This window comes from Loxodonta africana, chromosome 7 (assembly GCF_030014295.1).
Source record: "Loxodonta africana isolate mLoxAfr1 chromosome 7, mLoxAfr1.hap2, whole genome shotgun sequence".
In the NCBI taxonomy this organism is placed as follows: domain Eukaryota; kingdom Metazoa; phylum Chordata; class Mammalia; order Proboscidea; family Elephantidae; genus Loxodonta; species Loxodonta africana.
Window position 1 is genome coordinate 62,711,795 of NC_087348.1, and position 23,666 is coordinate 62,735,460.

Below are 23,666 nucleotides of genomic sequence, written 5' to 3' on the forward strand. Positions count from 1 at the left end.
CCACTATTATAAGATCTTGAGAAATAGTATAAACTGAGAAGAACACATACTTTTGTGGTTACGAGGGGGAGAGGGAGGGAGGGTGGGAGAGGGTTTTTTACTGATTAATTAGTAGATAAGAACTGCTTTAGGTGAAGGGAAGGACAGCACTCAATACATGGAAGGTCAGCTCAACTGGACTGGACCAAAAGCAAAGAAGTTTCCGGGATAAACTGAATGCTTCAAAGGTCAGCGGAGCTAGGGCAGGGGTTTGGGGACCATGGTTTAAGGGGACTTCTAAGTCAATTGGCAAAATAATTCTATTATGAAAACATTCTGCATCCCACTTTGAAATGTGGCGTCTGGGGTCTTAAATGCTAACAAGCGGCCATCTAAGATGCATCAATTGATCTCAACCCACCTGGAGCAAAGGAGAATGAAGAACACCAAGGTCACACGATAACTATGAGCCCAAGAGACAGAAAGGGCCACATGAACCAGAGACCTACATCATCCTGAGACCAGAAGAACTAGTTGGTGCCCGGCCACAATCGATGACTGCCCTGACAGGGAGCACAACAGAGAATCCCTGAGGGAGCAGGAGATCAGTGGGATGCAGACCCCAAATTCTCACAAAAAGACCATACTTAATGGTCTGACTGAGACTAGAGGAATCCCGGCGGTCATGGTCCCCAAACCTTCTGTTGGCCCAGGACAGGAACCATTCCCGAAGACAGCTCATCAGACATGAAAGGGACTGGACAGTGGGTAGGAGAGAGATGCCGATGAAGAGTGAGCTAATTATATCAGGTGGACACTTGAGACTGTGTTGGCATCTCCTGTCTGGAGGGGGGATGGGAGGATAGAGAGAGTTGGAAGCTGGCAAAATTGTCACAAAAGGAGAGACTGGAAGGGCTGACTCATTGCGGGGGAGCAAGTGGGAGTACGGAGTAAGATGTATATAAACTTATATGTGACAGACTGACTTGATTTGTAAACATTCACTTGAAGCTCAATAAAAGTTAATAACCCCCCCCCCAAAAATTGCCCATTCTGATAGAAGAAAAGTGATATCTTAATTTTGTTACATTTCTTTGATTATTGTCATTAAAAAAAAAAAATTGTTATTAGTCGCTGTTAATTCTGACTCAGGGTTACCCCATGTGTGCAGAGTAGAACTTCTCCATAGGATTTTCAAGGCTGTGACCTTTCAGAAGCAGATCAGCAGGACTGTCATTCAAGGTGCCTCAAGGTGGGTTCAAATCACCAACTTTCTGGCTAGTCGTGAAGTGCTTAACTATTTGCACCACCTAGGAACGCTTCTTTGATTATTAGTGAGGTTAAAAATATTTTATGTTTTTTGGCCTTGTATATCTCTTTTTGTGAATGACCCTTAATGACCTTCACCTAAACTCACTCTTTTTGAATAAAACCAGATTCTCAAACAAAATTAAGATGAAGTCACAGTTCATTTCTCTTAACCCAATCTGTAAACCCCGTTGCTGTTGAGTCAATTCTGACTCATAAGAGACTTCATAGGACAGAGCAGAACTGGCCCGTAATGTTTCCAAGGAGTGGCTGGTGGATTCGAACTGCCAACCTTTTGGTTAGCAGCCTTGTGCTTAACCACTGTGCCACCACTACTGTGGAAATTTGTGTGCCATGGATTCGCCACCATCCTGTTACTGAGGGAGAATGCAATTAGCTAAGTTGGCAAGAAGGCAAGGCGCTGGAAGGTTTCATGCCCTTCATTTGACTGACAAAAGGCCATGAAATGAGGTTGGGGAAGGTCAGAACCTGGAGCTGAAGGGTGATGATTCTTGCACATGATGATGCTGACTCAGAAGGAAAAGCCCTACAGCAAAATCATGATTATTTTCTTGATGGCACGAGAAAATTCCTGTATAACCAATGCCATGGGACATCTAAATAATTGCTAGATAAGGGATTTTTTTTTTTTTGGAAGAACTTTTTTTTTTTTCTTAATACTTCAGATAAAGGTTTATAGAACAAACTAAGTACACATATTGTTTTGACATCGGTTACCAACCCCATGACATACATTTTCCCTTCTCGACCTTGGGTTCCCTATTACCAGCTTTCCTGTCTCCTCCTACCTTCTAGTCCTTGCCCTGGGCTGGTGTTGCCCTTTAGTCTTGTTTTGTTTTATTGGCCTGTCTAATCTTTGGATGAAAGGTGAACCTCAGGAGTGACTTCATTACTGAGCTAAGAGGGTGTCCAGCGGCCTTACACCCGGGGTTTCTCCAGTCTCTGTCAGGCCAGTAAGTCTGGTCTTTTTTTGTGAGTTAGAATTTTGTTCTACATTTTTCTTCAACTCTGTCCGGGACCCTCTATTGTGATCCCTGTCAGAGCAGTTGTTGGTGGTAGCTGAGCACCATCTAGTAGTACTGGACTAAGTCTAGGGGAAGCTGTGGTAGTTGTGGTCCATTAGCCCTTTGGACTAATCTTCCCCTTGTGCCTTTAGTTTTCTTCATTCTCCCTTGCTCCAGATGGGGTGGGACCAGTGGAGTATGTTAGATAGCCACTCACAGACTTTTTTTTTTTAATAATTTTTATTGTGCTTTAAGTGAAAGTTTACAAATCAAGTCAGTCTCTCACACAAAAACCCATACACACCCTGCTACACACTCCCAATTACTCTCCCCCTAATGAGACAGCCCACTCTCTCCCTCCACTTTCTCTTTTCGTGTCCTTTTCGCCAGCTTCTAACTCCCTCCACCCTCTCATCTCGCCTCCAGGAAGGAGATGCCAAAATAGTCTCAAGTGTCCACCTGATCCAAGAAGCTCACTCCTCACCAGCATTTCTCTCTAACTCATTGTCCAGTCCAATCCACGTCTGAAGAGTTGGCTTCAGGAACCGTTCCTGTCCTGGGCCAACAGAAGGTCTGGGGGCTACCACCAGGGTCACTCACAGACTTTTAAGGCCCCAGACACTACTCACCAAAGTAGAATGTAGAACATTTTCTTTACAAACTGTTATGCCAATTGAGCTAGATGTTCCCCAAGACCACGGTCCCTACAGCCCTCAGCCCAGTAATTTTGTCCCTCAGGGAGTTTGGATGTATCTATGGCGCTTACATGACCTTACCTTGGACAAGTTGTGCTGGCTTCCTCAGTATTGCGTACTGTGTTACCCTAGGTAAGGGATTTTTTATTTAAATGTATGCACGACTAAAATTGCAGTAGTTCCAGTTGATATGTCCTGAAAAGGAAATGGTAAATTCTAAGTCCTTCGAGTGTGGCTAGAAATGCTCTGAACTCAGGAAGGAATGTCAAGAACCCCTTCACTTTTTCCATATAGCTTGGTAGGAAACCTGAGAGTTGGGGAAACTGGAACAATTGAGGAGGAGACTGATAACAACAATAGTACAATAATAAGAGCTCATTCTCAAATAGTACTTTTACATGCCAGGCACTGTTTTAGGTACTTCACATATATGTTAACTCATTTAATACTTGCAAATAGCCTATGAAATAGGTACTATTACTATTATTTCTATTTTATGGCTGAGAAAACTGAGGGATAGTAAGGTTAAGTCTCTTTCCCAAGAACCCACAGCTTGTAGTAAGTGGTGGAGCCAGTATTCAAACTCAGGCGGTCTGGCTCCAGAGTCGATGCTGTTAATCACTTTGTTAGGATTTCCCCAAATGCAGAGCATTTCTCAAAGTGGAGTCTAAGGAACACTGACTCTGTATGCTATTACACAAAAAAAGGCAACACTGGGTTGAGGTTAATGGGTCTTTACCTCAGAACTTAGGACCTGTAATATACCAATCTGATATATTTGACCTTTTAAAATCTTGTTTCAGAAAACATTTGCAAGAACTTGTATTCCACAGACCACAACCTATTAAGCACTGGTGTAGAGAGCTTTGGACTCAAACGCACAGGGGGTGCTGGGGCCGGCTTGCACCAGCTCTTGAGAGCCAACTGTTAAATTTTCAGGAATTTTGCAAGCTGATTGTTTAACTCAGCCATTATTAAAAAATTGAATTATATAAACTTACAACTAAATAAATCATATCGCAAAGGTAATAAGTACTGAAAACTTATCACTTCCTTGTTATTTTACTACACTTTGCTAACATCTATGTTCTTGAGGTTATTTACGTCTATTATATTTGAATGGTGGAAATATCAGTGTGTTACTGAGTACCTCTTCCCAACTCCACGTTCAAGGATGTCATGTTGGTAGCCTGAAATCTGCCATGGTAAGGGTATTTATACCACAAAAATTGGCAAAGGCTCCGATTCAGGGCTTTTCTTGGGGAAAGTCTGTTTTGGAGAACTGGATATTAAATATCTACCAGCACAAAATTGCAGACACATATGCTTAAAATACTGTCTTCGCTGTAATTGTCATTTGGGGAAAATGAAAATGATTTAATGTTTTTGAACTTTGGTTTTCTATTTCATAATATTGTAAGGGTTACTGTATTATTTTTCTAGCGCTGCTGTAACAAAGTACCATAAACTGAGGGGCTTAACAGAAATTTATTCTCTCACAGTTCTGGAGTCCAAAATCAAGGTGTCAGCAGGGCCATGCTCTCTCTGAAGCCTCTAGGGAAGGAATCCTCCCTTGCCTTTTCTAGCTTCTGATGACTGCAGGCATTATTTGGCTTGTGGCAGCATGACTCCAATCTCTGCCTCTGTCTCCACATGGCTGTCATTTCTCCACATCTGTCTGTGTCTCTTCTCTTTATATAAGGACACCAGTAATATTGGATGAGGGCGCACCCTACTGCAGTATAACCTCATGCTAACTCATTACATCTACAAAGACAGTATTTCCAGATACCATTACATTCACAGGTATTGGGGGTTAGGACTTGAGCATATCTTTTGGGGGGACATAATCAACCCATAACAGTTACATAAACTAGACTGGATTAAAGTAGCGGTTCCCACACCTGGGCTGCCGACCAGAGCACCACAGATTCCTGAACACTTCCAAGACCTTCTGCATTAGAATCTCTGCAGTGGTGCCCAGGGATCCGTACTTTAAATAAAGCTGCCCCGATACATTGTTGCAGATGGCCTGTAGAGCTGCATTTGGGAACAGGTGGTGAAAGCCCTCCGTACAAAAGAATAAGATTTCTGGACTGAAGAGCTGTCTCTTCGGCGGCAGCATGAGCACAAAGCACAGAATCAAGATTTCTCCTTTGGAAGTGTGACTCCTTACAGGGCTGAGGCGGAGAAAGCATCTCCCCTGTCCCCCCAGGTGGCTATACTTCTCTATAGGTAACTCAAAGAGGATAGGACTTTTCCTCTAGGCCACACAGAGGCTGTTATTAAAACTCACTTTGTCAAACTCTTTACAATCACAAGCTTTGACCTGTCTTGTATCCAAATCTTCACAGTAAGGCCAAGTGCGGGAAACAGACACCAGGATTGCTGCAGGCTGCCCTAATCCTTTTACTCATGTTCTAGGGTAAAAATGTTACACAGTAAAGCAAAAAGAAAGGCTTTACTCCTCATATGTTCAAAGAGGCAAAAGTAGGAAACGGACAAGCATGCTGCTACAGCCATGTCTGCCCGAGTCCAAGGAACATTACAGAATCATCAGTATATATTAATATTATAAATGGGCAAAACCATTGAAAACTTCACCTTTTCACAGCTTGGCAAGAAGCCCTGATCCTACATTTTGAATTGTCTTTCTTAACAATCATTGATACACATTTCAGTAAGGACAGTCCAAAGGTCTTCATTGGCCCCACAAATTTTCTATTCACTAAATGCTAATAGAAAAAAGATATGAGTGGAAACTATGTGCTATGTTTTATGATTTATGTGAAAGTTTTCTGAAAAGTTGCTTTCCAAGGTTGTCCTAGCTATTGTCTTTGTACCTCAGGGCCCAGTTGATGTGTCCTTGTCAGTCCAGCTCCAGCTGGGTCACATTTTAGGACAGGGAATAATGGTTCCAATAAAAAACCCAGCGCTGTCAAGTGAATTCTGACTCATGGTTCCAGTAGTATCTCCTAAATCATTTATCATTCGTACCTGAATAAGGCAAACATACAATGCTGATGTACTGTATTAGACCCCTCAGCCTGATGTTCCAGACCCTGTCCACGTATCTGTTATTGCATACCATCAAGTTGATTCTGACTCATAGAGACCCTTGTAGGACGGAGTAGAATTGCCCCACAGAGTTTCCTATGCTGTAATCTTCATGGGAGCAGATTCCCAGGTCTTTTCTCCCTCTGAGATGCTGGTAGGTTCAAACTGTCAACCTCTCAGTTAGCAGCTGAGTGCTAAACCATTGCACCACCAGGGTTCCTTCTCCACATCTCTATCCATTTGACCCCAATTTTGCTGTCAAATAAGTCAGATCAGCATTTGTTTGAATTCAATATAAAATTAAAAAGCCATTGCCAAGATTTCCTTGCCCCTACCCTATTCAACCTCTACTCCCCAGAACCAAGTACTTTTAATTTGTTAAACAATTTCTGTTTTAAATTCTCCTTGGGGGTCACCTTTAAATCCCTCAATAATAGGTTTATATCTCTATTTCTTGGTGCATCCGTTTTAGACATTATCTATTATTGCTCCTGTCTATGATAGAACAGAATTTAGGTGACACACACTACTCTAACCTTCCCTTATCCTTCCCAGTATATGTTACTCTTCTCTTTCCATAATTGGCTATTTAAAAATTCTATAGATACTATTGCTTATTCCATCAACACTAGATTGTTTCAAGTTCTCACTGCATATGAAAAATTTTAGCGCTCCAGCTCTCTCCTCCACTGTTCCCTGCTGCCTCCCAGCTAATGTCTTCAGTCTCTCCACATTATTAAGGCTAAATGGACTTCTGTGAGATGCGATCTGCCCAGCTATGACTGAGTTTTTCAGATTAAGTGGTTACTGTGATCTTCCTGGTTCAGCGTATTCAAAGTTGTCATCAATGTTGGTCACATAAAATTGCAGGAAACAGAGGGTAGAATTGACAATTCCCTCAGCAACACCTTTGTCTATTTAAGGAAAAGATAGACCCCCCTTCCCCCTCCCCCCATCATAGGAATTTTCTCATTAAACCAAACATCATAGAACAGCTTGAGAAGCCAGGGCAAAGGAAGGTGCAAGGGGAAGAAATCCTATTAGGGTGCCCAGCAGGAGGCTCATTGGAGACACATACACTAATGAAAGAAAGACCTGGAGCTCTATTCATGGTAATGTGGTCTCAGCTCCAGTTCCCAGGAGGAGAAAAAACAAAAAACAAAAACCATGCTGTTTGCTTTCACAAAACATTCTAGTGGCACTCTGTAGACCACACAAAAGGTTTTGGTCTTCCAAAAACCTTAATATAGGTAGGGGGCAAAGCACCATTTAAAAGGAAAACCCTTGCTGTCACTATTATTATAAAGCTTGATAATGTTTTAAAAGTTTATCTGCTCAAGATACCTCATTAGCTAAAATATTTCTAGTTATTAATATAATCAGGTTCTGTAGCTATGTGTTGAAGGCTTATATTTTTGGAGTCATTCATAATTTTGTCCTTCCTTTATCAATTGGTGAATAAACAAACAATATTAAAATGTTTTAGAAATAATTTACTTGACCTTTTTCAATGAAATTTTAACGACATCTGTGAAAGCAGTTTTCACATATTTACTAATACAGCAGGATTAACATTTGTCCATTCCAAAATATGCCAAATGATCCATTTTTTGAAAAGCATAAATCAAGTTCAAAAGTATCTAAATATGTATATGCTGACAAAATGTGATCCATCCATATGCAAAACCAGGGTTTCTCTGAAGGCTCAGAACCATTTGAAGGCCTTAAACTCTGAATTTAAAAACATCACAGTGGTTGTGGAAAAAACAACCATTTAAGTGTATACTAATGATATGCAAGAGGTTTCCTAATTCAGAAAGATAAAACAAAGTAATTCCTACATAAAAATAGATAAATAAGTAATTCAAGAGGAGAAACTGCCAGAGTAGCACCAGACCGAATTATTGGCCAGTAGATGCTGTGTTCATTTATTCATTCAACAGGTATTTTTTGAGCTCCTACTATGTGCCAGTGCTCAAAAGCCTGTGGAAGTTCTCTTCTGATTGATTCTATTTTTCTTGGTGAAATAGGAAACAAAGTCTTCAGCTGAGAGTAACAATGAGGGCAATGGTGTTGGAGATTTGAGGAGAGAAAAGTCATCGAGGAGAGTTGTGGACTGAATGTGGTGTGTGCTGTTGATTACCACTCATAGCGACCCCATAGGACAGAGGAGAAGAGTCCTATAGGGTCTCCTAGGCTGTAAATCTTTCTGGGAGATCGCCAGGTCTCTTCTCCCACAGAGTGCCTGGTGAGTTTGAACCACCGACGTTTTAGCCAGCAGCTGGGTGCTTTAACAAGGCTCCTTGACCAGGTAAATGAGAAGTAACTTCAGGACATCACAGAAATCACTTGAAATTGTTGTTGTTAGTTGCTGTGGATTCTGCCCTGATGCATGGTGACCCCATGTGTTGCAGAGTAGAGGAGCTTCATAGAGTTTTCTTGGTTGTAATCTTTGTACAGAAACAGTTTGCCAGGCCTTTCTTCCACAGAGCCTCTGGGTGGGTTCAAACTGCCAACCTTTGGTTTAGCAGCCAATTGCAAATGGCTTGTGCCATCCAGGCTCCTTCAAGTGATATTAAAACCCAAAACCAAACTTGTTTCCATCGAGCCAGTTCCAACTTACAGAGACCCTATAGGACAGAGTACAACTGCCCCATAGGGTTTCCAAGGAGCACCTGGTGAATTCAAACTGCCGACTTTTTGGTTAGCATCCATAGCTCTTAACCACTACACCACCAGGTTTTCCTTCACTTGATATTAGAGGTCATGAATTTACAACTAAGCCAGTCAGCATGTCTTCCTCCAGCCTCACTGAGCTGCTCAGGCACAGTCATGGAGTTGGCCTTAACTAGGATTATGGTTTAGCCAAGAATACAGAAAAGTGAAAGAGCGGCAAGAAAAGAAGCGTTTATAATGATGGACTATGGGTTTTAAACTGAGTAAGGAGGGAAGTGCAAACATGAAGTGAGGACAGTGAATATGGGTAAACAACAATGGATTTTGGTCTTGGTGCACTGAAGGACTGCTGGAATTAGGATACTAAAAAGAGTGAGCTGAAAGGTAGGTGGTTTTAGAATGATACTTGAAACTGATATAATACAGAAATATGAGTTCTGGGTAAAAAGTCCCTGGATGGCACAAGTGGTCTGCAATTGTCTGCTAACCTAAAGGTTAGCTCTTCAAACCCAAATAGCAGCACCACAGAATAAAGACCTGGTGAACTGCTTCCATAAAGATTACAGGCAAAAAAAACACTATGGAGCAGTTCTACTCTAACACACAGGATTGCCATCAGTTGGAATCAACTTGACAGCTATGGGTTTGGTTTTTTTAGTTTGAGATCTGGGTCAGGGGCAGTTCTAGAATATGACCAGGAGTCTCTGGGTGGCACAGATAGTTAAGTGCAGGATTATTAACCAAAAAGTTGACGGTTCAAACCCACCCAGAGGTGCCTCAGAAGGCCTGGAGATCTTCCCAAAGCTCCGGTCTTGAAAACCCTATCGAGCAATTCTACTCTGCACGTGTGGAATTACCATGAGCTGGAATTGACTTGATGGCAAATAACAAGAATATGACCATGGGAAGGAATGGCTGAGGTAAGGTGGAGGGCAAAATCACTGGGTTAAAGGTCAAGGAGCCAAAAGATCAGGACATAGAAGGATCATTACATGAGATACTGAATTCAGGGATTAAACAGTAGTGTGAAACAGTCAGTAAGGAGCTACATTTTCTAAGGAATGAGGGAGAGTGATGGGGCGGGGGGGGAGGTGACTGTGTCAAGGTAAAGGAGTTGGTGTTACAGTGTTGATGAGGACAGATTAAGAGCTGGGGAGGGAATCTAGGAAGGGGAACGGGAGGATGGTTTATAAGTGGAAACAAAATGCAAGAAGTCACCTCACATCCAAGCCCAGAGGGATGAGTGGTGTGTTAGAGACGACAGTCACCATTTCACAGAGCTGTAGAGGAAGCAGTGTCCTCAGGAGAAAGCAAGGTAATTTGCATAGAAAAAGGGAATACAGAACTGCATGGAGGCTGGAGATGGGGATACGGAATGAACTGGGAGACCTGGGCTTCTTGTGGTGACTGACATGAAGAGGAATAAAGGACATTATGAAACGAATCCTGATGGTGCCAAGGCAGTGGTCTCAAGGCTGTGAACGCTGGTAGAGGAGGGAGGGTAGGATTCTGCCACAAGTATGCAGTTCTTGGGCTCCCACGTGGTCTGAGCTGATGTAGTGGCCTGGTAGCCTCACTTCTAGTATCAACACTTTACAAACAGTATTGCAGCTACTCAATTTTATTTTTAAGAATGTATTTTAAAAACGTATTAAAGTTATATAACACTATGGAAAGCATAACTACTAGAGGAAAAAACCAAACCCATTGCCTTCGAGTCGATTCTGACTCAGTGATTGTATAGGACACAGTAGAACCACCCCATAGGGTTTCTAAGGTGGATTTGAACTGCAGACCTTTTGGTTAGCAGCCAAGCTCTTAACCATTGTGCCACCAGGCCTCCTATTAGAGGAAATTCAGTTATAAATCCAAACACCCTAACAAATTTTTTTGGGGGGGGTATTCTTTCAATATTTTAGCATATGTAAGCTTTTTCTTGTAATGAGTATACCTTGAGTTATCTGGTTGTTTTACCTAACATTTTTATCACGGGAGTTTTCCCATGCTGCCAACAGGTTTTTTATTTTTACTGGGTGCATAATAGTCCATAAAGTCAATAATTTACTTAATTGCCTACTTTACTATTAATTATTATTGATTACAGAACGTTTTTAAATACTTAGAACTAACACACTGATAGAACATTTTTATGAATTTTTAGCTACGCTCTAGATGATATTAAGGTGAGAGATAAAAATAATTTCTTTTGTAGTTTTTTTTCCCCCTCAAAACTTTATTGGAAAGATGAAATGGGTAACTTCCAGGTCACTTTAAAAGTGTGTGTTTATTCATCATTCCAATTGGAAAAGCTTTAACTTTATAGCAACAAAACAGATACACAAAATCATGTGAAACATATGAGCCTCCAAGCCAACAAGGGCTCTTTTGATAGCTAGGCTCCCAGGCAGAGACTATATGTATCTTCTCACAGTTCCTAGCATTACATTCTAGTGAGACAACTGAGCAGGGAAGGCTTTAAGGAGCCCCAAGGCATGCTGACAACTGATGTAAAAAGCAAGTTCCCTGATAGTCTCTCCTAATGTTGGCACTTTGTTTTGTGTCGGGCCCTACTAAAGGCCCAGAGATTAATGAGGCCATTGCAAATCCATTTTTTAGGCTCAGAAGTAATTCATTAACGGGGTTATCTTGTAGCTAATAGGTAGAGTTCAACGATCTCTAGCTTTGAAAAGTTCTGTTTGCACATTTATTCTGGTCTTAACTTGCTACCCTTACAAGGCTGAAAAGTCCAGTTACAAGCTACGAGTAGGCCAGGAGTTGTAAAAGTTGTTCAACAGACAGCAAGATCATAAATATTTTCAGCTTTGTGGGTCACAGGATCTGCTGCCACTATTCACCTCAGCTGTGGTAGTGAGAAAGCAGTCAGAGATATGTAAATGAGTTAAGTGTGGATGTGTTCCAACAAAATTTACCAAAATAGGTGGGGAGGTGGGTTCAGCTTGCGGGCTTTAGTTTACCAACCTTGTAAGAAACAATGCTTGACCCCAGGTATCTTACCAACCTTGGTTTTCATCACAAATTAGTCTATCCTGACAGCAAGTGTAGACTAAATTTATAAACTGTTTTCAGTTTTTGCAAATGATTTCAGATGTGGCTAAAACTCCAAGACAGCAAGGCTGACACTTTTGGGGGTTATTCTGCTACGCAGAAAAACCTAACTACCTGGATGTTTGGGGTTTATGTTTCCAGTCCAGCAGCTTAAATTGTAATTTTGGGCCTGGCGTGTAGATGCTACACTGATTACCATCCTATTTTAATTTTTCCTGTGGAACACTTAGTACTGTGTTACACTACTCTCTCTACTTGATAGCATGGTTGGTAAGACTAGTAAGCAGGATCTTAAATTGGTAAAGTCACATAACACATTTTAGATATTGTTTCAAGAAGTGAGAGGTAAAATGCTGAAGGCCACAGGTGGACCACACTGGTTCACCTACACTCCCCAAACCAAACCAAACCCAGTGCCCTCAAGTCGATTCCGACTCATAGCGACCCTATAGGACAGAATAGAACTGCCCCATAGAGTTTCCAAGGAGCACCTGGCAGATTCGAACTGCCAACCCTTTCATTAACAGCCATAGCACTTAACCACTATGCCACCAGGGTTTCCTTCACCTACAGGTGGTAAGAAATCAAGCAACTCTGTGGGACTGGAATTTTTCCCCCTCAAGTGAGATTATTTCAGAATGTAAGCTGCCTGTGTTCTACAGCAGCGGTGGTTGCTTATTGTACCACGTTGTCTAGGCAATGCTATACACTCTCAAGAGTTTTGTTCTCTTGAAACACTTCCTTTCAAAGGGCTCCCATTACAAAGTACTGGTCAACTATACAGAGATGACTACCATACTTGGATGAAAACCACACGATACAACATAATAATGTCAGTTTCCACAAAGCAAGATAGGAGAAAAAATGTATTTTCTCAACGGAAATAAAATCCCTCAGCCAGAATAAATTACCTTCCATAAACCTCCATCTGCCACGGCATGAAAAGGACATTGTATTTATCATTGTCAAGGGCTATGAAGTACTTATTTTTCACAGCAATTTAATGGCAGAAATTCCAATTAGAGAGCTAATATTTGGGCGCGAATATAATATTCTCATAAAATGTTTAGGTATACAAATTAGAATGTCCCGCATGGGAAGACTAACTGAAAAGAATAAAGATTCACCAACTATTATGGCTGGGCTAGTTATAACCATCGGAAGAAAATCAAAAGGCTCACTGGGTAAAAAATTCATAAATATCAAAGATGATTTGAAAAATTTAGAAATACTTTCTAAAATGTATACTTTTTTTACATGTAGGAATTATGTATTATATACTTACAAGAAAAATAAAAACAAAAATTTGATGGTTTTTGACCACTTAAACTGAGTCCATTTAATCTTCTTACAGCCTCCTTAATCACTTCATCACCCCAACCTACTCATTTTGTCCATTAAGCCATCCAAGACAAAATTTAAAGTGCTTTGAGCTGTAATAATCAGCATCACCCATTGCCAGTAATGCTGTGAATTCAAATCCATGGAGGTTTAGCCCAGTACAAACAGCAAATCACGCTTATGAAGGAAAACTTGAGTATGGTCTTGATATCGTCATTTTGAAAAGGTTATTTTTCCTGTTGCTAGAAGTCTACTTTTCTAAGAACCAAAAAGACAGTTTCCTTTGGTGTAGATTTTGCCATTTTAAATATTGACTTCCTTTGTAATCATCCTTTCTCCTATTCATGTAGTAGACTAACAACTGCTATCTGATGAGGTTGACAATTGCTAAACTCATTTAATGTGGAGTTGTTTGTTGCTGTTTAGTTGGCTGATTCATGGCAGCCTTACGTATAAAAGAACAAAACACTGTCTGCTCCTGTGCCATCTTCATGACTGTTGGTATGTCTGAGTCCACTGTTGTGACTGTTTTAATCCACCTCATTGAAGATTTCCCTCGTTTTCGCTGACCCTCTCTACCTTACCAAACAGGATGTCCTTTTCTACCAGTTGGTCTTTCCTGGTGCATATCCAAAGAAAGTGAGTCAGTTTCACCATCCTCGCTTCTAAGGAGCATCCTGGTTGGATTTAAGGCTGATTTGTTCTTCTGGCAGTCTGTGGTATATTCAATATTCTTGACAACACAGTTCAAATGCATCAGTTCTTCTTCTGTCTTCTTTTTCTCTAAATTTGCATGCATATAGATGCCATATATTCTTCAAAAGTGGTCTCTGAGTGTATGATAATGATGATACTATCACTTAACATTTATTGTTTTGTGTGTGCCAGGCACTGTTCTAATTACTTAAAATGTATTAACTCATGAATTGTTACACAGAGATTAAGATATGTGACTATGATTACATAACAAGAAAGAGGCGGAGCTAGGGTCTGAACATAGGCATGACTCCAGAGTTCACACTCAACACTATGCTACGCTGCCTTGTGTACATCTTGTTTTGATGAAGAACCAGCTGCCAACCTGAGGCATGTGACCCACTCCTTAAATCCTTGTTTTCTTAAAAATGATTCCTTTGTAAGCTTTGTTTTAAATGCTTCTAACTGATTTTACAAAAGGTTTTAATATGTTGAAACATCGTTTTAAAATGCTTGTGGGTATTTCACACATTTTATTGAATGCTCTTCATTCTGCATTTCAAACTGAGTCAATAATTGTAAATGACACAATTTTATAGAGTAATATAAGCGTATTTAACCTTTGCACATAAATCTAGTTTGAAAAAGGCATTAGTAAACAAGTACATATGTATCCAGATCTTAAAAACTTCTATGAAACTTAGGATACATGTATTGAAATTAGATTTCCTAGGCAGTATTAGAAAATTATATGGCCAAAGAATATTCACAAAGAGGGAAGAAGCTACAAACTGATGACAGTATCCTGGATAGGATGATCAATTAAACTGCTTAAAAGAGGATTTGCATGAGAAGGCTGATGTTTTCTTTTCTATATTTTAGTCCCTTACACTTGCTCTTTAATCTATCATATCTGGATATTCTAGCAAATAACACAATTAAAAACTACTCCTCCCCAAATCTGCAATAAAATGGTAAAGCCTCGTGTATGGTTACAAGTTTAATAAAACATAGTCCAAATAACTAATCAAATACTACTGTTTAAAATTTATAGTAGGAAACTTATTAAAAACAATAAAAGACTATCTCTGTTCCAAATTTGGGCCAATTTAAATGCTTTTCAATACAGCTAACCTGAATGTAAAAATTACTTTGGTTATATCTGGCTGACCTTGCAAGAGTAAGATGACATAGGTGGAGCACAAGGATCCACTGGTGTCCTTCCTCAGCTGAACGGTATCAGATTCCTACATGCTTCCCTCTGACTGAGGAGACCCGTTAGGAAAGGTCCCGTCATCCACGCGCTCACATAAAATCATCCTCCCAGGAGCCTCTCCCGCCACCCCTTCCCCACTCCCCCGCATTAAAAACTGTTAGTAGTTGTGCTTCTGTGACTTTTTCACTGGAGACCATAAGTTTGAGTTGAATTATTCAATGTGAGGGTCACAATGAGAGAACGTGGATCTTTCTTATTCTTGTGAACTGTCATCTTTCCTTTCAAGGCCTCACCTATAAAAGAAAGGTAAAAAATGCATTTAAGAACTAAACAAATACAGTCTAGCAGAGAAGTAAATATCTACCCACCACTCCTCTTTTAATGTTGTGAGATGTTTAATTTTCTCTTTTTTATTTTGGTAAAAACATACACACCCCAGCATCCACCAGCACAATAATTTCTGGATTTACAACTAAATGACACTGATTGCGTTTGTCATGTTGTGCCACCATTACTGCTATCCTCATCCAAAACATTCACCGCCATTAACAAAAACTCAATGCTCCTCAAACAAAAACTCTCCCTCCTTTTCTCCATCCCTCCCAACCCTGGTAACCATTAATAATCTTTGGTTTCTACACATTTGTTTATTTCATATACGTGAAATACAGTATTTGTCCTTTTGCGACTGACTTATTTACTTCCGCATAACGTTTTCAAGGTTATTCCCTCTTGTGGCACGCATCAGAACTTCATTTCTCTTTACGGCTGCATGGATGCTCCACTGTATGTATATACCACATTTTGTTTATCCATTTATCTGTTGATAGACATTTCAGTTGTTTCCACCTTCTGGCGATTTTGAAAAGTGCTACAATGAACACTGGTGTACAGGTTTGTTTGTACTCCTGCCTTCACTTCTTCTGGGCATATACCCAGGACTGGGACTGCTGGGTCATATGGGAGTTCTCTGTTAAACTTCTAGAGGAACCTCCAAACTGCTTCCACGGTGGCGGCACCATTTTACATTCCCATCAGCAACAGGTGAGGGTTCCAGTTTTCTCTAAACCTCATCAGCACTGATTGTTTTCCATTTTTTGATCACTGCCATTCCAATGGGGGCAAAATGATAATCTCATTGTGGTTTTGATTTACATCTCTCTAATGGCTAAGAAAGGAGCCCTGGTGGCACAGTGGTTAAGAGCTCAGCTGCTAACCAAAAGGTCAATAGTTTGAATCTACCAGCTGCTCCCTGGAAACCCTATGGGGCAGTTCTACTCCATCCTAAAGGGTCACTGAGTTGGAATCGACTCGATGGCAATGGCTAACAGCTAAGGAAGAAGCCATGGTGATGTAATGGTTAAGCATTTGGCAGCTAACTCCAAAGTTGGTGGTTCAAACCCAACTAGTGGCTCTGTGAGAAAAAGACTGGTGATCTGCTTCTATAAAACTCTGGGGGGGGGGAGAGGGGCAGTTCTGTTTTGTCACATGGGGTCGCTATATGTCACAATGTACTTGACAGCACCTAACAACAAGATGAGTGGCTAAGGATGTTGAGCATATTTTCATGTGCTTGTTGGCCATTTGGATACCCTCTTTGGTGACCCGTCCAAGTTCTTTGCCCATTTTTTGACTGGGTTGTCTTTTTGTTGTGTTTAAGTTTTATATAAATTTTGGATATTAGGCCCTTATCTGATATATGGTTCCTGAAATTTTTCTCCCAACATGTAGGCCATCTTTTCATTTTATTGATAAAATCCTCTGATGTACAAAAGTAATTTTTATGAGGTCACATCTACCTATTCCGTCTTCTGCTCCTCAGTCTTCTGTTATCATATCTAATAGTCTTATCACCAAACAAAAGGTCCCCGGCCTTATCTATACATTTTCTTCTAAAAATTTATGGTTTTAGTTTTTACATTTAGGTCCTTAATCCATTCGGAATTGCTTTTTGTGTATGGTGTGAGGCATTGATCCAATTCGTTCTGCATGTGGAAATCCACTTTTGCCAGCACCATTTTATTAAAAAGACTCTGCCTTCCCCATTAAAAGGACTTAGCACGCTTGTTGAAAATCAGTTGACCATAGATATGTGGATTTATTTCTGGACTTTCAATTCTATTCCCTCGATCTATATGTCTATTATAAGGTGTCCTGGTGGTGCAATGGTTAGGCACTCAGCTGCTAACTGAAACGTTGGCGGTTTGAATCTACCAGTAGCTCCACTGGAGAAAAGACCTGGCAATCTGCTTTCATAAAGATTACAGGCTAGGAAACCCTATGGGGCCAGTTTTATTCTGTCAAATAGGGTCACTATGAGTCAGAATCAAATTGACTCAACCACATACAACAGCACACGTCTATTATTTTACCAGTACCAGGCTGTTTTAACTACTGCAGCTTTATAGTATGTTTTGAAATCAAGAAGTATGAGTTTTCTTCTTCTTCAAGATTGCTTTAGCCGTTTCATATAAATTTGAGGATTGCCTTTCCCATTTCTGCAAAGAAGGCTATTGGAATTTTGATGGGTACTACATTGAATTTATAGATCGCTTTGGGCAATACTGGCATCTTACCTATATTAAGCCTTCCAATCCATGAACGCGGAAGGCTGTTCATTTAGGTCTTCTTTCTTTTATTAATGTTTTATAATTTTCTGTGTACAAGTCTTTCACCTTCCTAGTTAAACTTATACCTAGGTACTTTATTCTTTTAGATGCTATTGTAAATGGTAATGTTTCCTTAACTTCCTTTTCAGACTGCTCATTGCTGATGTATAGAAACCTGACTGATTTCTGAGTGCTGACCTGTACCCTGCCACTCTGCTGAATTCATTTATTAGTTCTAACAGCTTTTTTGTAGCATCTTTGGGGTTTTCTATGTATAGGATCATGTCATCTGCAAAGGACGCAATCCTGTATGAGGACTCTCTCTTTATTTGGATACCTTTTATTATTTTTCTGGCCTAACTGTGCTGGGTAGGACTTCCAGAATGATGTTGAATAGCCCTGGTGGGAGCAGGCATCCTTGACTTGCACTTGATCTTAATGAGAAGGTTCTCAGTCTTTCTCCATTGAGTATGATGTTAGCTGTGGGTTTTGCATAAATGTCTTTTCTTATATTGAGGGGTTTCCCTTCTATTTATATTTTGTTGTATGTTTTCATCATGAAAGGGTGTTAAATTTTGTAAAATGCCTTTTGGGCACTGATTGAAATGATCATGTGGTTCTTTCCCCCTATTCTATTAATGTGGTATATTACAGTGATTGATTTTCTAACACAGAATCATTAATTTCTGAATGAAGCAAGAACTAACCTACACATCACAAGTGTCAATCACCTTGTGAAAGAGTGAGCAAAACTACAGTGGCCATGCAGAATCAAGAGGAGGGGTTTTATTCAACTCCTGGGTATGTGGCCCTGGTAATAGAGAAAAAACAAGATATGGTCCATGCCCTCAGAGTTCCTGGTCAAGAGTGAAGATAAATAGCTACATTAACAATTACACAATAGGTATGTGTCTCAGGTGTGCTGGAAGTAAAAATTGAGAATGGCTGGACTGCAGTAAAAGGCAAGGTTAACCAGGGCTTGAGGAGGGCACATGTAACGGCATTTAAGGGAGAGAAAACATATACTGAATAGCCTTCAGGGCATGGCATTTTGAGGAACTAAAAATTATAGCTAGGAAATCTTAAAAGAAAAAAAAACACAGGTAAAACAGTGAACACAAAAATATTACAAATATGTTTAAAGGTAAGACTGATTTCCTAAATATTCTATATGTTCCAAATTGTATACAGAATTATTAGGATATTCTAAGATGGAATTCTCTATGTGTTTTTCTGATTATAACCTAGTTTTTTTTTTTTCCTTTATTTGCCAAGAGTCCATTAAAAATAACAAAGTGAAAGACTGCAAGCTGTAATTCGTCATCATCCCTTGCTTAAGAGTAAGGGTCACACGTAAGAGCATCGGGTAGTTTAACAATCCGGACAGACACAATGAGGCTCCATACAAAATGGTGACTGAGGAATCTGTGCAAAACTATCCAAGTACCAAATCAGTATCTTCTTTTTTAAAAACTGCAAATCTCACACATTCTGGGATAATGAATCTGAATGCTTTTCAAGAAAGTAGTAAAGTAGCACAAGCAAAACACAACAGAATCACCTGATGGCTATTTTTAGAGTATAAAGATCCCATTACCAAAACATCCATACTGTAATCCTTGCAAAAAGGTAAGATTCATATACTTTAATAAGAAATTAAGGAATTACAGTAATGGAAAGAAAGAATGTGGCACAAAGCGCACCTGATTCAGCAAAACATACTGATATGCTAATGTGCACAGGTGGCTTCAGTTTTTCTATCTGACCTATTCCTCTATATTATTAAGAAATGAAACAAAACTACTTCACATGCCACGTTCACCAAAGCCTGACATGAAAAAGATTACCAGTGAGATAGTTCTACAGACTTTATAGACAAAATGCACTCATGATAACTTTCAGCAAGCTAGGAACAGAAGGAATCTTCCTCAACCCAATACAGGGAATCTTGGAAAAACTACAGAGAACATCATTCTTGATGGGGAAAGACAATGCTTTCTTCCTAAGGCTGGAATTAAGGCAAGGATGTCCATTCTGACCACTCCTGGTCGCTATTCTATTTGATATCCTAGCTAGGGCATTAAGGCAAGGGGAAAAAAAAGAGATACATATTGGAAAAAGAAGTCTTAATTTGTAGACCATGTGATCTTATACATAGAAAATCCTAAAGTAATTTGCAAAAAAGCTAGTAGAGCTCTAAGATGATTTGGCAAGGTCCTAGGATATATAAGGTCACGATAGAAAATCAATTGTCTCTCTTCACTTAACAACATGGTTAAATTCAAAAGACCAGGTCATTATGTGAAAACTGGCATTATGCAAAAACTAAGGTTTTTTTTTCCTATTTTCAGATATCCAAATTAAAAAAAAATTTAGAAAATACTATCACAAAAATAACAGCTAAGATTTATGGATGTGTTCATCACCGTGATAATCCAGTTACAGATTATTTCTCTGTAGAGAAGGAAGCCCGGAGGAGATAAAGCTAGATAAAGCTGGGCTGTGTGACTGGAGGTCCCACAGCTTAACCACTTTACCTTCCTCCTCTGTTGGGTTAGGGGCTTCCCTCAAGAAGTTGCCTCTAGGGCTCCACTTCCACACCTGCAAGCCCTGCCTTCAGGGATCTGAGAATGTGCCCCACCCTCTGAGCCTGGTGAGTCACTGATGCTTCCAGCTTCCTGCAAGGGTGCTGGGAGCCTGACCACACACCCGGCCCCACCGGCCCCACCGAGGAAGAGGCTTCAGACCCATTTCAGCTCACTTTGGGATGTCATTAAACTGGCATGCATTTCTTCCAAACACCCTCTGTGATACCTCTTTCTTTCCTCCTTTCCCACCCTACAGCCATTTTGAGCTGCAGAGCCTCAGGCCACATAGGAGCTGGGAACCCAGAAGGCACCCAGAGGCTTGGTGCTGCCTGCGTGTTTGCCTGGAGGCCAGGGCCAAGGAGGAGGCTGGCCCCAGGTGGCAGCTGGATACGTTGTCCTTGCCAGTAGGAGGGAGCAGAGGCGATGCTCCACAGTTGTTGCTGCCATGCCTGCCGCCTTATTAATGCACAAAAGTCAGTTGATTTTTTTACTACTGTCCTAAATGTGGAATGCTGGATAATGGAGATAGCTGATAAGTGAAGGGTATTTGTTGTTGTTATTAGGTGCCCTGAGTCAGTTTTGACTCATAGAAATCCTATAGGTCAGAGCACAACAGCCCCACAGGGTTTCAAAAAAGCAGCTGGTGGATTTGAACTGCTGACGTTTTGGTTAGCAGCCGAGCTCTTAACCACTATGCCACCAGGGCTCCAAGTGAGGAGTATGTATACTACCAATGAAGAAATTAGAAACTGAAATAAAAATCACAATAGCATTTACCATAGCATTAAAAAAGCATTAATTACTCACAGATAAATATAACATACATGCAAGAGACTCATCCACACAAAACTACAAAACACTGCTGAGAGGCATTAAAGATAAATAGGGAGATATATTTTACTTGTAGATGGAAAGACTCAATATTGTTAAGACATCAATTCTTTCCAAACTAGAGATTCAACACAAACCCAATCAAAATCTTAACAGGATATTTTGTAAAAGTTAACAAGATGATTCTAAAGTTCATATGGAAATATAAAGGACTTAGAATGGCAAAAACATTCAGATCAATGGAACAAAACAAAGAGCTCAGAAATAGACCTATACACATACAGTCAATTCATTTTTGACAAAGGAGCCAAGGCGATAAAATAGTAAAGGATAGTCTTTTCAGGAAATGATGATGGAATAACTGAATATCCATTTGGAAAAAGATGAACCATTACTCTTTAATGTGATCATAAATGTAAATGTAGAAGCTAAAACTATAAAACTTTTTTTAGAAGAAACATTTAAGAAAATCTTTGTGATGTTAGGGTAGACAAAGATTTCTTAATTGGAACAAAAAAGCACAAACTATAAAGGAAAAATTGATACAGTGGACTTATCAAAATTCATAAAAAATTTCTACTCTTCAAAAGACATTAAGAAAATGAAAAGCCAAGAATTGGAATAAAAATATTGGCAGCACATATATTTGATAAAGAACTTGTGTGTGTATGTGCGCATAGTTATTGCAACTCAACAATAACGAAAACGATAACATACAACCCAATTAATAAATGAGGAAAATATTTAAACAGAAACCTCACACCCCACTAAAACGGTTTACATTAAAGTGACTGATTTAGTAAGTGTTGGCAAGGATGTGTAACAACTGAACTAACAATGCTGGTGAAATATAAAATTGTATAATCATTTGAAAAACAGTCTGGCAGTTTCTCATAAAGTGAAATAAACATTTAGCATGAGACTTAGTTAATTCTACTCCTAGAGAAAAAACAAAACAAAAAAACTCCAAGAGAAATATAAACATACGTCCATACAAAGACTTTTGGATGAATGTTCATAGCAACTTTATTCATAACGGCCTAGAAGATTCTGAAAGAGTTAATACTGACATATAGTGACAGAAGGCCTTGGCCTGGGGACTGGAGTGAGGGCCTAAGAAGGAAACTTTGGAGTGGTGAAAATGTTCTGTATCTTTCTTTTTTTGGTAATGTTCTATATCTTGATTAGGGTAGTGTATACATTTTTCAAAACTCAGTGAACCATACAATTAAAATGTGCAGATTTTATTATATGTAAATTATATCATAATAAAGTCGTTTAAAAAATTTTGGTACCTTAGAAATAAACACAGAGATAAACTGAATGTAGCAGAGAAACCAGAAGAAGATCTGTTATGGAGATTTAGTACATAGTATGTGGGTATTTTCAGGCACCCTGATGGCATAAGGGTTAAGCACTTGGCAGTTAACTGAAAGGCTGGCAGTTTGAATCCACCCAGCCTCTGTGCAGAAGAAAGGCCTGGCAATCTGTTCCTGGAATGATTACAGCCTAAAAAACCCTGTGGGGCAGCTCTACTCTGTTGCATGGGGCTGCTATGAGTTAGAATCTACTCAATGGCACCTAACAGCAATAACAAATGAGTATTTTAAATCACTGAGGAAAGGATTCAATAAAATTGTGTATGGGTAACTGGCTATCCACTTGGGAAAAAACGGTTACATCCTAAAGTGTTAGAAAAATTTTTTTCCAGATAGATTAAAGATTAAATAAAACCACATGAATCAAGATTGACAGATTTCACTCTACTGAAAAAACCAAACCCGCTGCCGTCGAGTCGATTCCGACTCATAGCGACCCTATAGAAAAATGAAAAATTAAATCATATAAAACAAGATATTGTAAAGAAAAAAGAGCAAATTAAAATGTTACTTTCCACTTTTTCGAATAGCAAAGATAACAGAAAGAAGTCTGAATTTTAAATGAATTCTTTAAAATAGATGATCAGAAGTAGAATTCCTTGGTAAAAGGCATACAACATTTTTTATGTATCTTCATATGTAATGAGAAACATATTCCGGTTTTACATTCCTGCCATCTTCAACCTTGGGTGTTATTCAAAACCAAACCAAACCAAAAAAGATAATGTAATAGAAGAAAACAAAAAATACCTTCGTTATTTCGATAAGCAAAAAACAGAATCCAATTGTTTTGATTTGCATTTTAGTAGTTATCAGTGCTAATGGGTATTACTTAGGATGTTTCAGCCACTTTATCTCCACCCTCCAAATCTCTTTTGTGCATTTTCCTTAGCGATTTTCTGGTCGAATATGAGGTATTGTTGCAAACATTTTCTTTTCATTCGTTTGCCCAAATGGTTGCTGCTCTTCAATTTACATCGCCTTGGAAGTGTTAAAAAATGTAAATGGATTTGTTTGTAAATACTCTATTTGATCCTTAGTATAAGGGTCAAAATTGAAATGTTTTATGGCGTTTATTAAAGCGGGGTTTTCAAATTCTTCATTTTTGGTTCAAAAAAAAAAAAAAGGATACACTTAAAACAATTCCGTGTATTCCTCAATTTAGAAATATAATCCAAATCAAAATGAACTAGTAATGAA

General features: G+C 39.5%; 1 protein-coding gene across 1 annotated transcript in view; it reads right to left on the reverse strand.

Moving 5' to 3' along the window:
* Positions 1–5,413: 5,413 nt before the first annotated feature.
* PRMT3 (protein arginine methyltransferase 3) overlaps positions 5,414–23,666 on the reverse strand; it is a 127,755-nt gene continuing 109,502 nt past the window's right edge. Inside the window, exon 16 of the mRNA XM_003411968.4 lies at positions 5,414–15,352. Within this exon, the coding sequence (XP_003412016.2) occupies positions 15,243–15,352 (110 nt within the window). The 3' untranslated portion in view covers positions 5,414–15,242. The remainder of the gene's footprint in view (positions 15,353–23,666) is intronic.